Source organism: Alligator mississippiensis, chromosome 3 (assembly GCF_030867095.1).
Source record: "Alligator mississippiensis isolate rAllMis1 chromosome 3, rAllMis1, whole genome shotgun sequence".
NCBI classification, from domain to species: Eukaryota; Metazoa; Chordata; order Crocodylia; family Alligatoridae; genus Alligator; species Alligator mississippiensis.
This window is the reverse complement of record NC_081826.1, coordinates 238,653,570-238,670,247: the sequence shown is the minus strand read 5'-3', so window position 1 is coordinate 238,670,247 and position 16,678 is coordinate 238,653,570. Positions and strand designations below refer to the sequence as shown.

General features: G+C 38.4%; 1 protein-coding gene across 1 annotated transcript in view; it reads right to left on the bottom strand.

Annotated features, from left to right (window-relative positions):
- Positions 1-709: 709 nt before the first annotated feature.
- Positions 710-16,678, bottom strand: part of PCSK1 (proprotein convertase subtilisin/kexin type 1) — a 37,794-nt gene continuing 21,825 nt past the window's right edge. The window contains exons 8-14 of the mRNA XM_014597215.3: positions 15,451-15,663; positions 12,696-12,796; positions 11,507-11,740; positions 9,744-9,901; positions 7,639-7,772; positions 5,268-5,429; positions 710-4,007 (exon numbers count right to left, since the gene is read on the bottom strand). Coding sequence (XP_014452701.1) covers positions 3,645-4,007; positions 5,268-5,429; positions 7,639-7,772; positions 9,744-9,901; positions 11,507-11,740; positions 12,696-12,796; positions 15,451-15,663 — 1,365 coding nt within the window. The 3' untranslated portion in view covers positions 710-3,644. The remainder of the gene's footprint in view (positions 4,008-5,267; positions 5,430-7,638; positions 7,773-9,743; positions 9,902-11,506; positions 11,741-12,695; positions 12,797-15,450; positions 15,664-16,678) is intronic.

Below are 16,678 nucleotides of genomic sequence, written 5' to 3'. Positions count from 1 at the left end.
GCCTCTGCATTATAGTATGTTCCTTCCCCTGGTGTACCCCAACATGTTATTTCCTTTCCCTGATGCGTCCCTGCCCAAGGATATGAGCCAGTGTTTGAAGCAGGAGCCACTTCTATCAGATTTGCCCTAGCACACAGTTGTCCTCTTCAAAGGAAGCACTCCACAAGCCATTTACTGTGAGAATATAAGGGCCTGTTTACTTCACTGCCTTGCACTCTGTGTATTTATTTTAATACCTTGCAAAACAGAGGTTGAAGGCTTTTATGCAGCTGCAAGACAGTGGAAAATCAAGATCTGTGTTTTCAGTAAAATTCCCCTTATCTTATTCTTGTGTACCTCTTCATTATAAGTTCTGTGCGACTGTAAGGGGACTGCAGACATGCTTTTATATGAGACAGGAAGAAGGAATTTCATTTCAGATCTTCAGGAACCAATTTTTCTCTCATTGAAACCAATAGAGAAGCATCATATGGCTCCAGTCATGAAAGACCCACCCCGTATTTCTTTTTCTGCGTTGCAAATACATATTCTATAATTTTCTGATCATAATAAAGTACATATTTTCTGCTCCCACCATCAAATTTTCTCAGTGATGAGACCATTCATTGTTCTTAAGTCTAATGAAATGTTATATTTCCCAGATAACTGAATCCATGGTTTGACTTTATCTTTTGTTTTCTTTACAAATGTTAAGACCACACACTCTGCGCTCTGCTAACATACTGTATTATGCTATTATTAGACAAATGTAATTTTAACAGCACATCACATACATGTTGTAGTTACTGTTGGAACATGCCTTTTAAAAATACCTTTATTGGATGAAATTTTCTCTTTCTCAAGAAAAATTTGGTTCTTTAATATAATTTATTATGCCTTTTAAAATTCTGTCCGTTTGATAAAATCTTTGATATATTATAAATACCTGTAAAGAAAATATAATTTAAAATTCTGAGAGAAAACATCTTTTTTTCCCTTTTACAGTTTTCACAAAACCCACACAGGCACCAAGAAAAGACTACCAATAAAAATAATTTAAGTCTGTACAATATACTCTGGGTTGGAAACATTCAAGAGACAGACTTTCATCAGATTAATTTTAAAGCTGTTCTCTGATGAAACTTTGGCTATAACATTGGAATTGGGCTTAAAACAAAGGAAAAGTCATGTATATAACTTATATACATATAATGTATTTAACATGAATACACTGTTTATGGACCATTATTGAATCTGCTGTTACTAAAGCGTGAAGTAATCATACAGCAATGGGGGTTTGCTCTTACTGCTGCTCCCTGAAGACAGTCGCTGTTAAGGCTCATGACATAACAATTAGCTCCCAGTACTCAAAACTAAAGCAGGAGTAGAAATTAGCTCGTGTACCCTGCTGTCCACTCCTAGCTATGAAATGAGTCATGTTTTCCTGTCAGCACCTCTCTAAACTGCCTTTCTAAGTCTTAGTGTTAAGGGACATCATAAGAAACACAAGAAAGCTTTCTGGTTTCAACCACTTCCATGTTTTGACCACTTCCTACCTCCAAGAAAAACTTCTAATATAACAGAAAGAGAGTGAGGAGGAAAAGAGAGAAAGACAGAGAAGGAAGAGGAAATTTAGTAATAACACACTTCAAACAAGAAGTCACTGCCTTGAGAGTCTGAAGATGTACAGTAGGAATTCTTAAGCCAACTGAGTTAAATCCAATTAAAAGTGGCATAGTGCAGAATTAAATCCAAGAACTACATGATACCATCTGAATGAATGAGAAATCTGAGTTTTTTTTTTTAAATTCTTATAAAAGAAGTCCTGTTGTTTTTTTTAAATTGGTTACTTTATCAGTGGGATTAACTATTGTTAGAGTACCTAGGTTTTTATTTTAAATATGAGGATTTAACAGTGGTTTTGAAAATCTGCATCCATGCAGAGCAAAGTTCCCAGTTTGGGAGACACCAGTACCACTCGTGAAATGGAGATACTGGAACAGTGATATGTATTTCTAAAATCTATTTGGAAAAGACATTTAGAGACATTTGAGAAAAGGAGGTAAATCTAGTCAGCATTTATTTAGACAGCTTTGGCATTGTAATTAATCACTGCCTTTATTCTACCACTTGAAATCCCTGTATTCCCCTGCCCTAGGTTTCTCCAATTTTTACCTGCTTACAGAACTACATACTCTCTTTTCAAATTTATGAGTAACAAAATATATGCCAACTCACATTCCCATTACAAATGTGTGTCTGAAGTATAGTTGCTGAGATGTGTGCTGCCCTTTCAGACCATTCTGTTCCAGCAAACCCCCCACCATCCAAGTCAAACTAGCAGTTTACCTGCTGTCATTCAAGGGGATTCTCTCCATATTTCTCTTCCTTCCCTATTTTCTCTTCTATATTTTGTCCTTTTTTTTCATCTTCCCTGTCTTTGATGGCTGCCTTCCTTCTCCCCAATTTTGTTTCAACCTTTTCCCCATTTACCTATTCTTTTCCTCCTTTTTTCAGTTCCTTTGCCCATGATAACTTCTTCCATCTTTTTTTACTCTCTGTCCATTTTCCTCTCAATTCACCAAAGGATTTAAGAATTGTTGCAATCAACCTCTGACACTGTCATCCCATTTTACAGAATCTCTTATGGAAATATCTTCCCTATGCCTACTTCGAGCTTGCCTATACCGCATCTGCTGCAGGTCTCCGGGAGAACAGGACCCAACTCCATTGATGAGGTCCAGAGCCAAAAGTTTGCTGGTGAAATTGCTCTAGACTTGTCCCCAGTGCCTGGCCTCAAGCCCTCAGCCCCTGGTAGGACTAAAATCCACCAAAGATTCCTGAAACATCACTGATAAAACAAGCTGATTACAGACTTTGCTGCTGTACTTTCTACAATACCACTGGTGATGGGGATCATTGGCTTGATTCTGTCTGCGTTTTTATATATCATTTTAACTTTCATTTTAGTTTAAACTCTACTGATATGAGATCAGAATAAAGTCAAATCCTTTTTTTTTCAACTGTGGATAATGGAGTCTTCTGATTTATAGCTGTCTGCAAAGCTCAAACGCACTGCAAGTTTTCCAGCCATTCTAGATTTCTTTCCTATAGAACAGAGATCTTAGGGTTGGTTGTCATCTGGAAAATGGCCAGGGAATCTGTATTTGTGATAGCATTTGTAGCTAGTGTTAAATCTTAAGTGGATGCCATGTGTGATAAGGATTGATATATTTATTACAGGCCTGGAGAAGGCAGTATCTCCCCATAGCTTTGGCAGTTCAGTTGAGAATGGCTTGACAACCCTGATTTTCAAGCTCAATGCTTGCTCAGAGAATAAAGTGTGGAAAAATAAGTAAAAGAAAAAGGGTTTGAACTTGAGGGCTGCATTTTCTGAGGCCTACAGTTGTATTTCATGCCACAGGAAAGAAACCATCTACTTTGATAGTAATGAAGAAAGACCTTGAATACAGCGATCACAAACACCCATAAGCTTAGTACCTCACACTTTCTGCTGCTTTTCCCTTCTTGACATCCTTGTTAAGGATGAAGTGTTCAAAACAGTAATTGTACAACTAGAGTGTAAAATACAGGGCTGGCAAGGGAAGAGTAGGTGGGGGAGGAGGGGCATGAATATTTCCAACTCCAGTGCTGTATCATACATTTTAGTTTTCTTCATTCAAAATATCAACCAAGGCCTGCAGCAGTCTATCATCTCTATGCTTGTATGATTTGGTGTTGTAAAAAAGGTCAACGTAGTCACTGTATAGACTTTCCTCTGAGTCTCTTAACTGGGAGGGCTTGTTTAATTTTTCAAGGGCTTGATAGAAATGTTCATATGGAATAGTTAACTTTTCACTTGGAGTCTTCTTTGGTGCTCGATTCTGGGACATCTGCCTGCTGAAAGCACTTTGCAATAGGTGAAGCATTGCCTCCGATGGGATTTTGTCTCCCATTTTATCAGTGCTACTGCTGGTACCTCCTGTGACTTTGGATTTTTCCTTTAGGTTCTCCTGCGTGGTGTGGTCCTAAAATACAGAATAGGATCAAAAGCATTGGGGATCAGTGAAGCTTTCTCTGAAATTGGCCTTGTTAACAATAGGAATGTATGTGGCTCCAGGAAAAAACCCAACTAAAAATGTCTTATTTAATGTATTTTATACAAGTAACAGATTATGACTATATTATATTATATTATATTATATTATATTATATTATATTAGCTGATAACTGTACAGGTCTCAATCACAGTATATTATGATTGTGTGAAACCAGCAGATTGTAAGAGAGTTAAGCCCAACTGGACTGATGAGAACTTAGATGAGAGACTTTTATAAAGACTGGTTATGAGAAGGTGAGGGTGACTCAACAGGCATTTTCCTCTCTTATGCAGGAACAAATAAATTTCACAGTATAATGAATACAATTCTGCTGGAGGTGCTGTCTTTCAGATGAGACATGGAAGTGATGGCTGGATTATGAGCGCTTATCGTACATCTTCGAGGAAGAATAGGAAAGTGAATACCACATTTCACGTTGGAAGCTACATTTTGCCCATCGTTTCCCCCCCTGCAGTATCTATTAAATACAGTTTACTTCACTGTCACTTCTGTGTTCTTACATAGCTGCTGCATTTCATCCCAGAGTCACCTGCACTTCTGTTACTGATGTACCCTTATGAACATACCTACCTACTAATGGGAGTTGTGCGTGGTTTTGCTCTAAAGCAGAGATGCCTAACATATTTTATTTGTTTTCCATAAATCATTATCAATTCCTCTTGAAGGTGAAGAAATAGAATAAAATGCAGTTGGAGCAAGAGCTCTGGTTACCAGGATAATGTCCAGGCCTGGAGAGCCTCTAAACCCATGCCGAATCATTTGGTAGTATGCTTCACTCCAACAGTCCTTGCATCTATTGGACCTGGGTCAACAATTCTGGGCCCTGACAGCTACTCCCACAGAAAACACTAGAAGTGATCAGAGCTCTAAACTCAAATTGTTTGGAGAAGTTCCCTCTACAACCATTCAACCTTTTTAGAACTGATGTTATAAAATCATCTTTAAGTCCCTCAGATCATGCCTTGTCAAATGGGTGAGTAACTGAAAGCATTTACTTAAGGGCATGGATCACATCACAGTATGCACACAGCTAACAAATGAGTAAAGGTGTGGTGAAATAAGTACATGCAGGTAAATGAATTCAGAAAACCCCAAATGGTATATATTACTTTTATGCTGTTATAACAATATGCACATATATGGAAAAAAACATAAAGTAACTGATACCTCTACAAAGTCTGTCATCTTCTCCACTCCCCTTCTGTCATTTTGCACAGCATTGTAGTTTGTGTATACACGAGGCTGTTTCATATGTTCAGGTTGGACAGAAGTGCCATGCAAAATCAGTTTCCAGTTCACAATCCTCCCTTCATTTTGGATTCTCCTGGACTAAAAGACAGACGTTAGCATCATATTAGTACTGGATGAAGGAAGATGAAAGAAAAGATAGCTGATGTTAACAAAGCCCCAAGCCAGTTAAAGAGGTTAGTGCTTTTAACAAATGTAAATTTAGATGCTGATGTATGAGCAATGAAAGATACATTATTGGGTAAAATGCATAACAGAAGGGGAGATTTATTACAAAGATTCTAAACCAGACCAGATATGCTACAAGTACATGACTATTGTAACACAGTATCATTGATAATTAATTGTGTTACCATAGGTGAAATTCCATTATTTTATGGGATGTCAAACATTATTAAACCACATGATATTTCTTGTTGTTACTGTCTGCTGAGGTGCTGTACACCAAGTTCTGTGCAAGAAGTTCTGCACAATTGTTTTAACAGCCTTTTTTAATAACGTCCTCTCACGCTGTACAGCAGAGGTGTAACAATGCAGCTGGGCACCTGGGGCAGCTGTGAAACATGGGGGCAGCGGTGACTTCTGGCTGTTGCTGTGCAGCTGGCATGATTGAGTGCCTGTGGCAGCAGTGATGTGGCAGCTGTCCTGGTCACCCAGTGTTATGCTAGTGTTGTACAGTACAACTTAAATCACTACTCTCTACTGTGAGCTGTGGAGTTTTAGAATAGTATTGCTAAAATTTAATAAAGGGAAGAGACAGGTAGGGAGTTGTCTGATGTTTATTTTTAACAGACTTCATTATCAGAGCACTTACTCTGCTGTCTGCCTCCACTGAGGTGGTTGCTGAAGAGTCCTGTCTTATAATAAAAAGCCTACTTTGCAGATAAAGATTACACATACAGATTGAAAGACAACTAAATTAGCAGTAAGTCTAAGCGAGGCTCTTGTTAGGTAGGTATGATTAAAGTAAGGGTTCATTAGTGTGAAGTAACAAAATGCCAGGAACAGTGTGGGGGGTGGGGATTCAGGAAAGGGAAAGCTAGGTTTATTTTAGATTTCAGGTACCTCTTATTTGCACAGAAAACAGACTAGCCATCTAATTAAAGGAAAGCCTTTGCATTCCCTTAAAAAAGTGTGGTGCCTTCTATGAGCTGCAAACTAGGGTGTCTGTAGCTGCCAGGTTATCTGATGGGCTTACAATTCTACAAGTAGTGTTAACTCTGCTCCTAGGCACCATGTGGAAAATAATGTTCATTTCTGCTACCTTGTCCACATGCTGGGTGCTTGGCCTTACCTTACTGTTTATAATGCCCTCTGCTTCCAAACCATGCCATTTATTTCGCTGCATCCTGATCTACTAATTAAAGATATTCCCAGAGAAGAGAAAAATCAATGCTTCATTTCCAGCCCTGTGATCTAAAAGCCAGATCCTGAAAGTTACTGAGCACTTTTGATGCCTACTGATTTCTGCAGAGGCCAGCAGAGGTTTGACACTCGGTATCACAAAGTTAACATTCACCCCCTGACAGGATCTGATCCTTAGTGACAAGCTAATTAAAAACAACTTGAGTGAAATTCTCCAGTGAGCCAGCATGGATTGATCCCTCTCCCTTTGAAGGCAGTGATTTCTCAGTTTCCTACCAAGCAGCTTCTTCTGAAAGCTCTCACTGTTATAATCCATATTTCCATCTGGTTTTACTAAACATACTTATTTTATATCTCTAGATTTTTTCATTATAATCCTTGCTGGTCATTCAGTGGTAATTATTTTGAGAAAGAATATAGGGGAAGATATATATCAGAATAGGTCTCTAAACTCTCCGGAAATTAATTAATTCAAAAGCTTTTGAATCAATGAAAATTATGCACATGTACCAAAAAAAGAGAACAGAACTTACCTCATGCTTGCCTTCACAGAAAAAACCTAATTTGCAACTAATCATCTATAAATTCCATTACATATTCAATTCCAAAACCATATAAGATTGCATTAATAGGTTTCTCTTCAGTGGGAAGAGGAGTATGTACCATGAAAGAGACTATATAACAGCTACATTCTGCTAATAGTTACACTTCTAGGAAGTTATCCTGGTTTTGCACTGATTTAAGAGACAACAGAATTTGGTCTTATCTTTTGAGTTTGCATCATTTGGACTGTCTCTTATTCAAGTTTTACGTTAACAATAAATGACACCGCTAGTTTTTCACAAAATAAAATATTTTCTACATGTCTGATAGCAGTTTACAATCCACTGGTCTATATATATGGATCATTGGCATGGTTACTTACCACATCAGTAATTCTTAAAACCCAAGTACCTGCTGGGTTCTCTCCCCATGTGTGAACAGACATGAAGTCCCAATTTTTAAAGCCATTGGGAGACTTATCTCTCTCCCTTTCAGCCAGTAGAACAGTGCTGGTGCCTGTATTTGTGCAAACAAACAAGCAAACATTAATGCTTATTGATCCAGGGCTTTTTTTCCCCCATCTTTCACACAATCAAAGTACTGATTGCACTCCACTATAACCTGGAGAAGGTACTATTTTATACTGACTTTTGGTTTGTTTAAGAGATAGCAATATGTTGCTTCTAGCTAATAGCTATTCAAATCCCTTTCCAAGAAGAATGTGTAAACCAGGATTGCCATAAATCCAGTTGTCATGGAGTATTAGTGTCAAACCAGCAAGGAACACGCATGACAGCAGAGTAACATGCAGCAATAAATAATTAGGAAGAGCCCGTCATGCCCTCTTTTCATGTTGTTCAGTACTAGCAAATTGAACTGAGGAAAGCTTCACCACTTTAATCTCCATGGTTCAAATTCTACTCTCAGTTCTGCTCTGGGGTTTGCCTGGCTGTAACTGTGGGCAGAATTTGTTACTGTAATCTTAGTGAGTGTGTTTTCTTACAGCCTCATATGGGAGAAAGACATTCTCATTGTTGTATGACTGGCCTGAAAAAAGACTACTGCAGTCTAAAAAAGCATTTCTGCAGCAGAAGGGATTCTGATGCAAAGTAGGAGGCTTGTTTGTGCTCATTTGAATATGAGGAGATACCAGGGGAACTATATTTACATAGTCTAGAGAAGCGAAGCTGTGGGGGAAGGGAGTGTGCAATCATAAGCTGTAAATACCAATAAGTAAACAACATAAATATTGGGAAAGGAATGGCTTATGTACTTGGTGGGCATAATTTATAGGACAGCAAGCAAAGGCATGAACCTAGGAAAAGAACAGCATCATCTAGATATCAATACAAAATGATACTGTACCATCATATAGGAGCTAATCAAGTACTGGGTAGCACATGGGGTCAAACAGCCCTTCCCGCTGAGTACTGCTGTTCTAAAGAGGGTGTATTTCAGGCAGTTGTGGCCATGATCCCATTTTCCCCATGAACTAGCAGCAGAACAATATCTGTGCAGTTGTGCCCAGGCCAAAGGTAACCAGTATAGGTTCTGTAGCCAGTGACACACAAGGGAGTGATGAGGACAGCTATCTTTGACTCCCCTATATGGCCAGGCACCCATTCACAGCTGGTTCAGCTGGAGACAGTCTTCAGCGTAAGTCCAAAGCAGGGCTCAAACTCAAACCTCTGGAGGTTTAGCAAGATACTGTAACCTCTCTCCCACTACACATCAGCCAGGGAATGCAGGCTATCCCTTTATAAAATCTTCCCTCATCATTTGAAGTGCCCAAATCTATCCCCAAATCTACCCCTGGAAATTCAGAATTACAGTTAGGCTTAAAAGACACCTGGACAAGGTATGGAAATGTACAGCTAAGGCCTTCAGACAACTTTAGCTCTGCCTTCTTGAGACATGATGGAGTAATCACATGACAAAGGTTGGGGAAGTTTAGTATTTGTGGCCCCAGATTGTGGGACCCCCACTTTGTGGCCTTGTTAAAGGGCAGAGTTAAGGCTACTTGGTTGTTCTAAATAATTTTAATGCATCCATCATTTTATCTGTGTGTTTGGTACATGCATGATGTATCTATTCAGACCATCCAGATAATTCAGCTTCTGCCCCCGCACAGATTTTTTTTGGCTCACTGAAGCACAGGCTTTCCCATAGGAAGTATGAATAATAAGACGAAATCATATTGAATATAAGATGCACTATGGAAGTAGGGTTGGAGGGAGACAGGAAGAAATGAATGGAGATAGTGGGACATGGGCATCCAAACCCTTGCTTTGCCACATGCATCCTCCAAGCTGGAGCTGCTTAGGAGGAAATGAGATATTCCCTAGAGTGTATAGTCAGCCATTTCTAATTTGGGAGGGAGTAAGCACTGTATACATAGATATACATAAATATTAATACGGTGAAACTTGTACATTGCAAGAGCACCAACAAGTAATTTTTCTGAATACATTTCTTGGCCTTCCATACCTGATGGGGAAGTGAGAGTGACGTGCAGATCACCTCTGCGGGAATATTCAATCGTTGCCTCAAATTGCACATGTTCCAAAGATGCAATAGAATTCTCTTGCCCTTCACAAGCTTTCGTGGGAATTTCGATGGTTACTTCACCATTTGCTCTTAATAACCTATCAAAGTTAGGGAAAGTATATGATTATATTGCTTAGTACCATCCAACGTCAGTCCCTCTGATGTGTTTTATGCTAGTATCATGAACAGATCAAACTGAGACTGTATTCCTGGCTTATCCAAAACGCCCAGTGAAACCCAGGCAGGTTCTGAGAACCCAAGGGATTCAGAAATCACACAAGCATGACTAGTTTAAATGTATGGAGCCTGTTTTTTTCTACAACCATGGAAGCAAGCAAGCTTGATAATTGATAGTTTCTGTCATGGCTATATTGTAAGCTTGATGATTGATAATTTCTTTCAAGGTTTCATTGTCCCACAAGAGACCCCCCTTAAAAGCATTCTCTGCAAACAACCATGTCACATGAGTGTATCAGATTTATAGGTTATGTACCTCAGTAAAATCACCAGCAGGCGTATGTACCACTGTGTAGTAAAATGGCTGGAAAAAACAGCAGCAGGTGTAGCTCCTTTAATCATTTGTAGCAAATTCTAATTTAGAGCCTATACCTTCCCTAGATTTACAGAGCATTGTGTACTGCTTTCTCTTCACAGTTTCCAGTAATTGCTTCCATCCCCACGCAATGCATTAAAAATGTAGGGCTTTATGAGCATTGTGTTTATAATGGAACATGAGAGGATTAAAATCATATCAAAATAATAAGTTTTATATACCTCAGTTCTCTGTATTAAATTCAAAACATAGAAGGAAAACATAGCATATTGGCACAGAGAGAGGGAGAATAAAAATAGCGCTCTAATAAAAATAGCCCAAATAAGCAGGTTACCAAGTGGTGACACACTGTATAGCTGTATCAAGGCCCTGGAGATTATGTAATTTGTAGATCTGTGAAAATTATGTTTATTCTAGAAAGCAGAGCCATATACTAACAAGAGGAGACAAAAAGGAGGTCTAAAGATCCTTATTGATTTAACATGTTAATTATTAAGAAATTCATTGCAGTTTGTCTGTTTATGTGCAGCAGATAGAGAATTTTTGCATGTCTGGCCTAGAGGGTTTTATCTGAATGCATTTGTAAAAGTGCATTATACAAAAATGATGTTATGCATGTGAGTTATACAAATACATATGGATATCAGCTTTTTACCATATATATTGAATACCAGGTATTCAATGTATGCCACACATTAGATAAACTTTATTTTAGGAACAATTTAGAGATTTTATTTTAAAGTCCACTGGTCCTTTTTTGGTATCCCTTTTTTTGTCTCTTACATAATAGCAGCATAAGACAATATAATATCTTTATGCTTCAACTGGTTGGATTTAGTGTTCCTGTGTTAATAATCCTGCATGTGCAAGTACCCACATACTAGTTACATGCAAGCGTACGCAAATAGTCCCCATCCCTGATTAAGTTTTGAGTGATAGTGCTTTTTTATTAGCCTTACAGTGAATTGCATAAAGTAAGAGTTGGGGCATTGTTTGTTACTTCTTAGATTCCTGAGAAGCATGACAAGGCAAATATATCAGTCTCATTTTACAACTATTTGAACAATTTAGTGCAAGATATTATCTTACAGCATTAGCTTTGGGAGATAGAGACTGATATTAGATATGAATTGTCACTGCAAAGTCTTACCTTGGTTCAAAACTGCTGTCCTTGACTATACACTCTTTCTTTTCAGGCACACTTTTCCACGCTTTAGGATCAGCTAAATCCACCAGTGCCTTGGCATTAAGTAATCCAAATCCAAATCGGCTATTCACCATCAACCCTGCTCCATTTTTCTTCCATCCTGGATTACCAGCCAGTGGGTCATATTCTGATGTCCAGACTACCAAATGTTGCATATCCCTCCATGTTAGATTAGGGCTATTGAGAAAAGATTGGTTAAATTTCTATACAAGTGTCTATTGACTTTGTCATAATGGTGCACTGTTGCCTTACACATTAAAAGTTGTTGAAAAAAGTAAAATCTAAGTGATGCTCCATTTATTGTAATACTTAAGAACCACACATACAATCTGTAATCTGTTTAATACTTCTCCGAAGTAGGGAGGCGCCATTATCTCCATTATACAGATGGGAAATTGATGCACAGAAGGACTAATGTCCAGTTCCTCAAAGGTATTTAGGCACCAAAAATGGAGGCTTATTAGGAGTTTAAAAGGTTCGTACCTCCTATTGATTTCACTGAGACTTAGACACCTGGGAACTGTTGAAAATTCTAGTAGGCACTTAACTTCATCTTTGGGTGCCTATACACTTCAGAAATCTAAATGTCTGTGATGGGACAGGGTCTCCCAAGTCTCATGTTAATGTGCTTCCTCTCATAAAGTGCATATCTTCTCTGAGAATATTTTTATGAATATGCCATTGTAATTCTCTGTGTCTTTAACAAGGACATATTTTTGAACTACCTGCTCTGACAGTCATACCTGGATGCTTTACATTTCATGCATCATCACTAGTGTTAAAGGTTCTGCAGACTAAAGTGATACCTCACTGAAACCTGTACAGCCGTATTGCCTTCAAATTATGTTCTCACAAGTATGTGTGTTGTTTCATTACTTTCATGTCCAGCTGACCAGTCCTTAGTAAGCAAACTGTTGCTGCTGCACAGAACAAAGTAGAGTCACCAGCTCACTGTCTTTTTCTTGTGTTGGCTCTGCCTGGCTAGCAGGTGTGAAGACTGGTATTAACCAATCCTTTTGTCAAAGTTAGTAAAGTTAGCAGACCTGATTCTTGACAGGAACTGGACATCCTGAGAGATGTGGTCTGATAATAAGGGTAGGGCATAAAAAGTGGAAAGTTTAGGAAGTCTTACTTTGCTTCAAGGGCTAGAGCAAAAATCCCCGCTGCCAATGGAGCAGATGCAGAGGTTCCAGTGTGAGTCTCTGTACATTCATCATGAAGATCAGCACTTGTCTGAAATACAAACATCGCAACCACAGAGACCATGAAAAAACAGCTCCATAAACATTATTGTATCCTCACATAAAAACACAGCTTTCCATAGTTTCTCCCGCACAGTTTCATACACCTCAGAAAGTCCCTTCCTCAGCAAACAAAATGATGGATGTTTAAATCTGCTGATACTTCAGTCTATTTCATTTATTGCATTTGCTTCAACTATAATTTTTGTATCAAATCCCTTGTGTTGGAACAAAATACTCCCACACTGAATACCTTGCCTTATTCTAACATTTCAACAATAAGAATAAGTGTTTCAAACTCACTGGTGAATCATACAAACACATCATTGTGTTTGGTCTAGAACATTTAAAATTACTGCCTGCTTGAAAATTGCTCACAGGATTAGTATTAGTGTTCTATTCCCTCTTCAGCAAAAACATTATAATTTGCAAATGAAACATGCATTTTATTAGAAAATTAAGAACCTAACTTATCTGCCCATGTACCTGCAACATATAAAAGTGGGTGCACAGAGAGCTTTACATTTCAGCTACAAGAGAAGCCACTTTGCAAGGGCAGATGTTTTGACCTACTGGGGTAAAGCTGAAATGAAGTTATTTTAATCTCTACCCATACAGTTCACTGAGAGAGAATCTTCAGCTTGATAAGAATGACAGGAACAGCTCGTCAAATAACAGCTTATTACAGGGATCCTCTTTAAGATAAGGCTCATCTATTTGGTATACATAGGTAGGGTGCCTAACAGAGCGGGTTCCCAGTCCTTGACTGGGGCTTTTAAGCCATTCCCACAATGTAGATAATTAAGAAGGATAATTATGAAGGAGGCATAGATAGTAACCACCTCTCCGACCAGCAGAGACTCCCTGTGCCTGATGAAGGGTGACTGCGTCCAAAAGCTTGCTAATAACTTTTTTCCAAATACTTAGTTGGTCTAATAAAAGATATCACTTCTACCCAAAGAAGCTCTTGTGTGACTCTGCCACCTGTTGCAAGGTTCTGAGCCCCTCTACTACTGCTGTAGTCAGTGCCCAGGATTAGCACAACTGAGCTCAGCATTTGTACTAATTAGCTGGAAAACCAAATTTTTTCACTCCAAAAATTTTGGACCAAAAAACCCTTTTTTAATTTTCCTGTGGAAAGTTCTGCTTTCTGAACTAAAATTTTGTTTCAATTTGATATTTTTATTGAAAAGGCCATTTTATTTCTTTAAAACTGAACACCTGAAATTTACAGACTTATTTAAATAGCTCACTTGGAATACCAATTCAGGGCTGTGAGTGCATTTACTTACCATTAATGCTACAGCCACATCTCAAAGGCATTTAAATAATCATCTCAACAGGAACTCAGCCAACCAGACACCTATTAAAACTCCTTTCCATCCCTCCATTGTCCTAGGAACTAGAGCCTCAGCCCTCTTTCCAGGGTCCTCAAATTCAGGCAATTTCAGCTTGGAGGGTGATGGAAGCAAGTTATTGGGTTCTGGAGCCACAGAGAATGCAATGCCAGCTATTTCCTTTTCTATTATAAGAAAATAAATCTCACTTGAATGTCCCTACCAACCAAAGAAATTATATGAATGACATTTTAAAGTGCAAATTAAATGTGAATTTCCATTTTATGTTGATTTTTTTTGTCAAAAAACTCCCAAATTTTGTCACTGGGATTGATGTTTTGGATGATGTTACTGGAAATTTTGGCTTTCATTAACCTGTATTTTTGAGGAGAAAAATCTGCATCCAAAAATTTTCAGCTGGTTTTAGTGATAATGATGAGCACTTAGGCTAACTGAATGTTAATGATAAACAGTAGAGATGAAATTCTTAAGGCATCTGGAAATTCTACCTTAGGAGATAGTGTGAAAAAGTAAAATCTAGGGCTACCTTCAAATGCCTAACTCTAGTCTCAAAGAATATGAACATAAAGCCATTTTCATTCCTAAAACTACATGATCCTCTTAGTACCAGATCATTTTTGAAGTATTTATTTTTGTATTAAAAAGTTCAAGGTTCCAATTAGAAATGGGATTGAGAAATGTAAGATCTGTTAGCAGATTTGAACTCAAACTGCCCCCAATTATAGGATTTCTAAGTCAGTTTGGATTTAGTTCTAATACTAATGGATCATACCTCTGCTGTCAGATGCTTACATTCTAAAGAACATTTGCTATTCCAGCTGAGGTCAGCAAGAATTTACAATTCCTCTAGATGTCCTTTTGTTCTATCATGTAAAACCAATTTGTTTTGTATTTTTATGATTTGTATCAGCTCACATCCCTGTTCGGGAACTGTCCCAACACAGAGATGGATGAGAATCATTCTGAAGATCTGCCCTTTTTGCAGAACGGGCGGATGCAGAGACATCCATCACACAAAAACAACAAAACATTTCCGAGACCAGCAATGCTGATTTAATGATATCATGCATGTACTGCTTTAGTGTAAAGTATTTTAGGAGTACAAATGACTTTGTAATCCTCATTGTCCAGGGTTCCAGAATGAAAATATTATTGCTATATGAAGCATAAATAAAGTAGGCACTTAAAGTCAGACATTTAAAGTTGTTTCTGCTTCATAGTTTTCATATATAAATGGTTCTATGTGTATTCCTCAAGATGTCTGTTAAATCTGGTAAAAACAACCTACAATTCTCTGGTCAGTATAATCCCCACTGCTGTATGCTGTGGCCAGAGTTGAGGAGCACTTCTCTGCATACCAAGGAGAAAGGCCTTGTTGGGAAGCACTGCTAATGGAGATAGTGTAGATACTATCTGTGTAGCCATCACAGTCACAGTTATCACCCTGACGACCACCATTCCCAGAAGCCCATACAAAAATGGAACCTTTTCCATTTCGGCCCTAGAAGAAATGAAAGGAACAGTTACAGTCTACATTCTCCAACTTGTTCCTACCAAAAATCTTATTCGTGCTAGTAAGGCCAGGTAGAGACATTACACTTTTACCAGACTAAGGGATCAAAAACAAGTTTATACCCATAACAGAAGTTTGGCACACAAAACTTCTGTCTATACTCAGAACAGAAGTTTGGCACATATAGATTGGTTTAAAAATGGCGGAACCCAGTCTAAGACTTGCACCTCCCCGCAAACGATGACCGTGTGTTCTGTTTGCTACCAATCTAAACCATGTCACTTACAGAAAACTGTGTAACACAGATTTACTCCCCTCAGGCTTTTTGAATGTCTGTACTTAGACCATATGACCAGGAAAAGGTAACTTCATAGGACACATAGAAGTTAGACTAGAAGAGACCTATTAGGTCAGTGAGGGCCAGACTTTTTGGCAGGTATGCCACAAATTAGCCCTGCACTCTCTCTGAACACCACTCTAATCCCCTTCCACTACTGAATCTGCTGCTTTGCTTTTTACTACCTGCTCTGTGCTCCCTCCCCAATCTCCTGCTCTGCCTTCTGCTTCCTGCCCCATCTGCTGTTGTATTGCTTGTCCCCTCCCTGATCTGTCACATGCCACATAGAAAATCTGCCCATGCCACTTATAGCATAGTTGGCCACCCCTGTGTTAGATTCCAGTGCAGACAGAAGTGCTTCCTATAATACACCTCCTTGTGATTTGTCTTTTGTAGTTATAAATATCCCAGGTAATGGTGACATCTACCACTCTACTGGAAATAAGTTTCAGCTCAAATAAAAAGTGGTATCAATAGAATATATTTTCACATGAGCATATTCGATGTAGAACATGTGACAACAATCAGTATTTTTTAATAAATGGAAATTTCATCATGAGTTAATTCCATTCGCATTTGTTATGATCACAGTAGCACTGGTGAGCAGCATGAATGATGTGTGATATGAAATTCTCATAGAAGTCCCTTTTAATTAAACCTTTCATA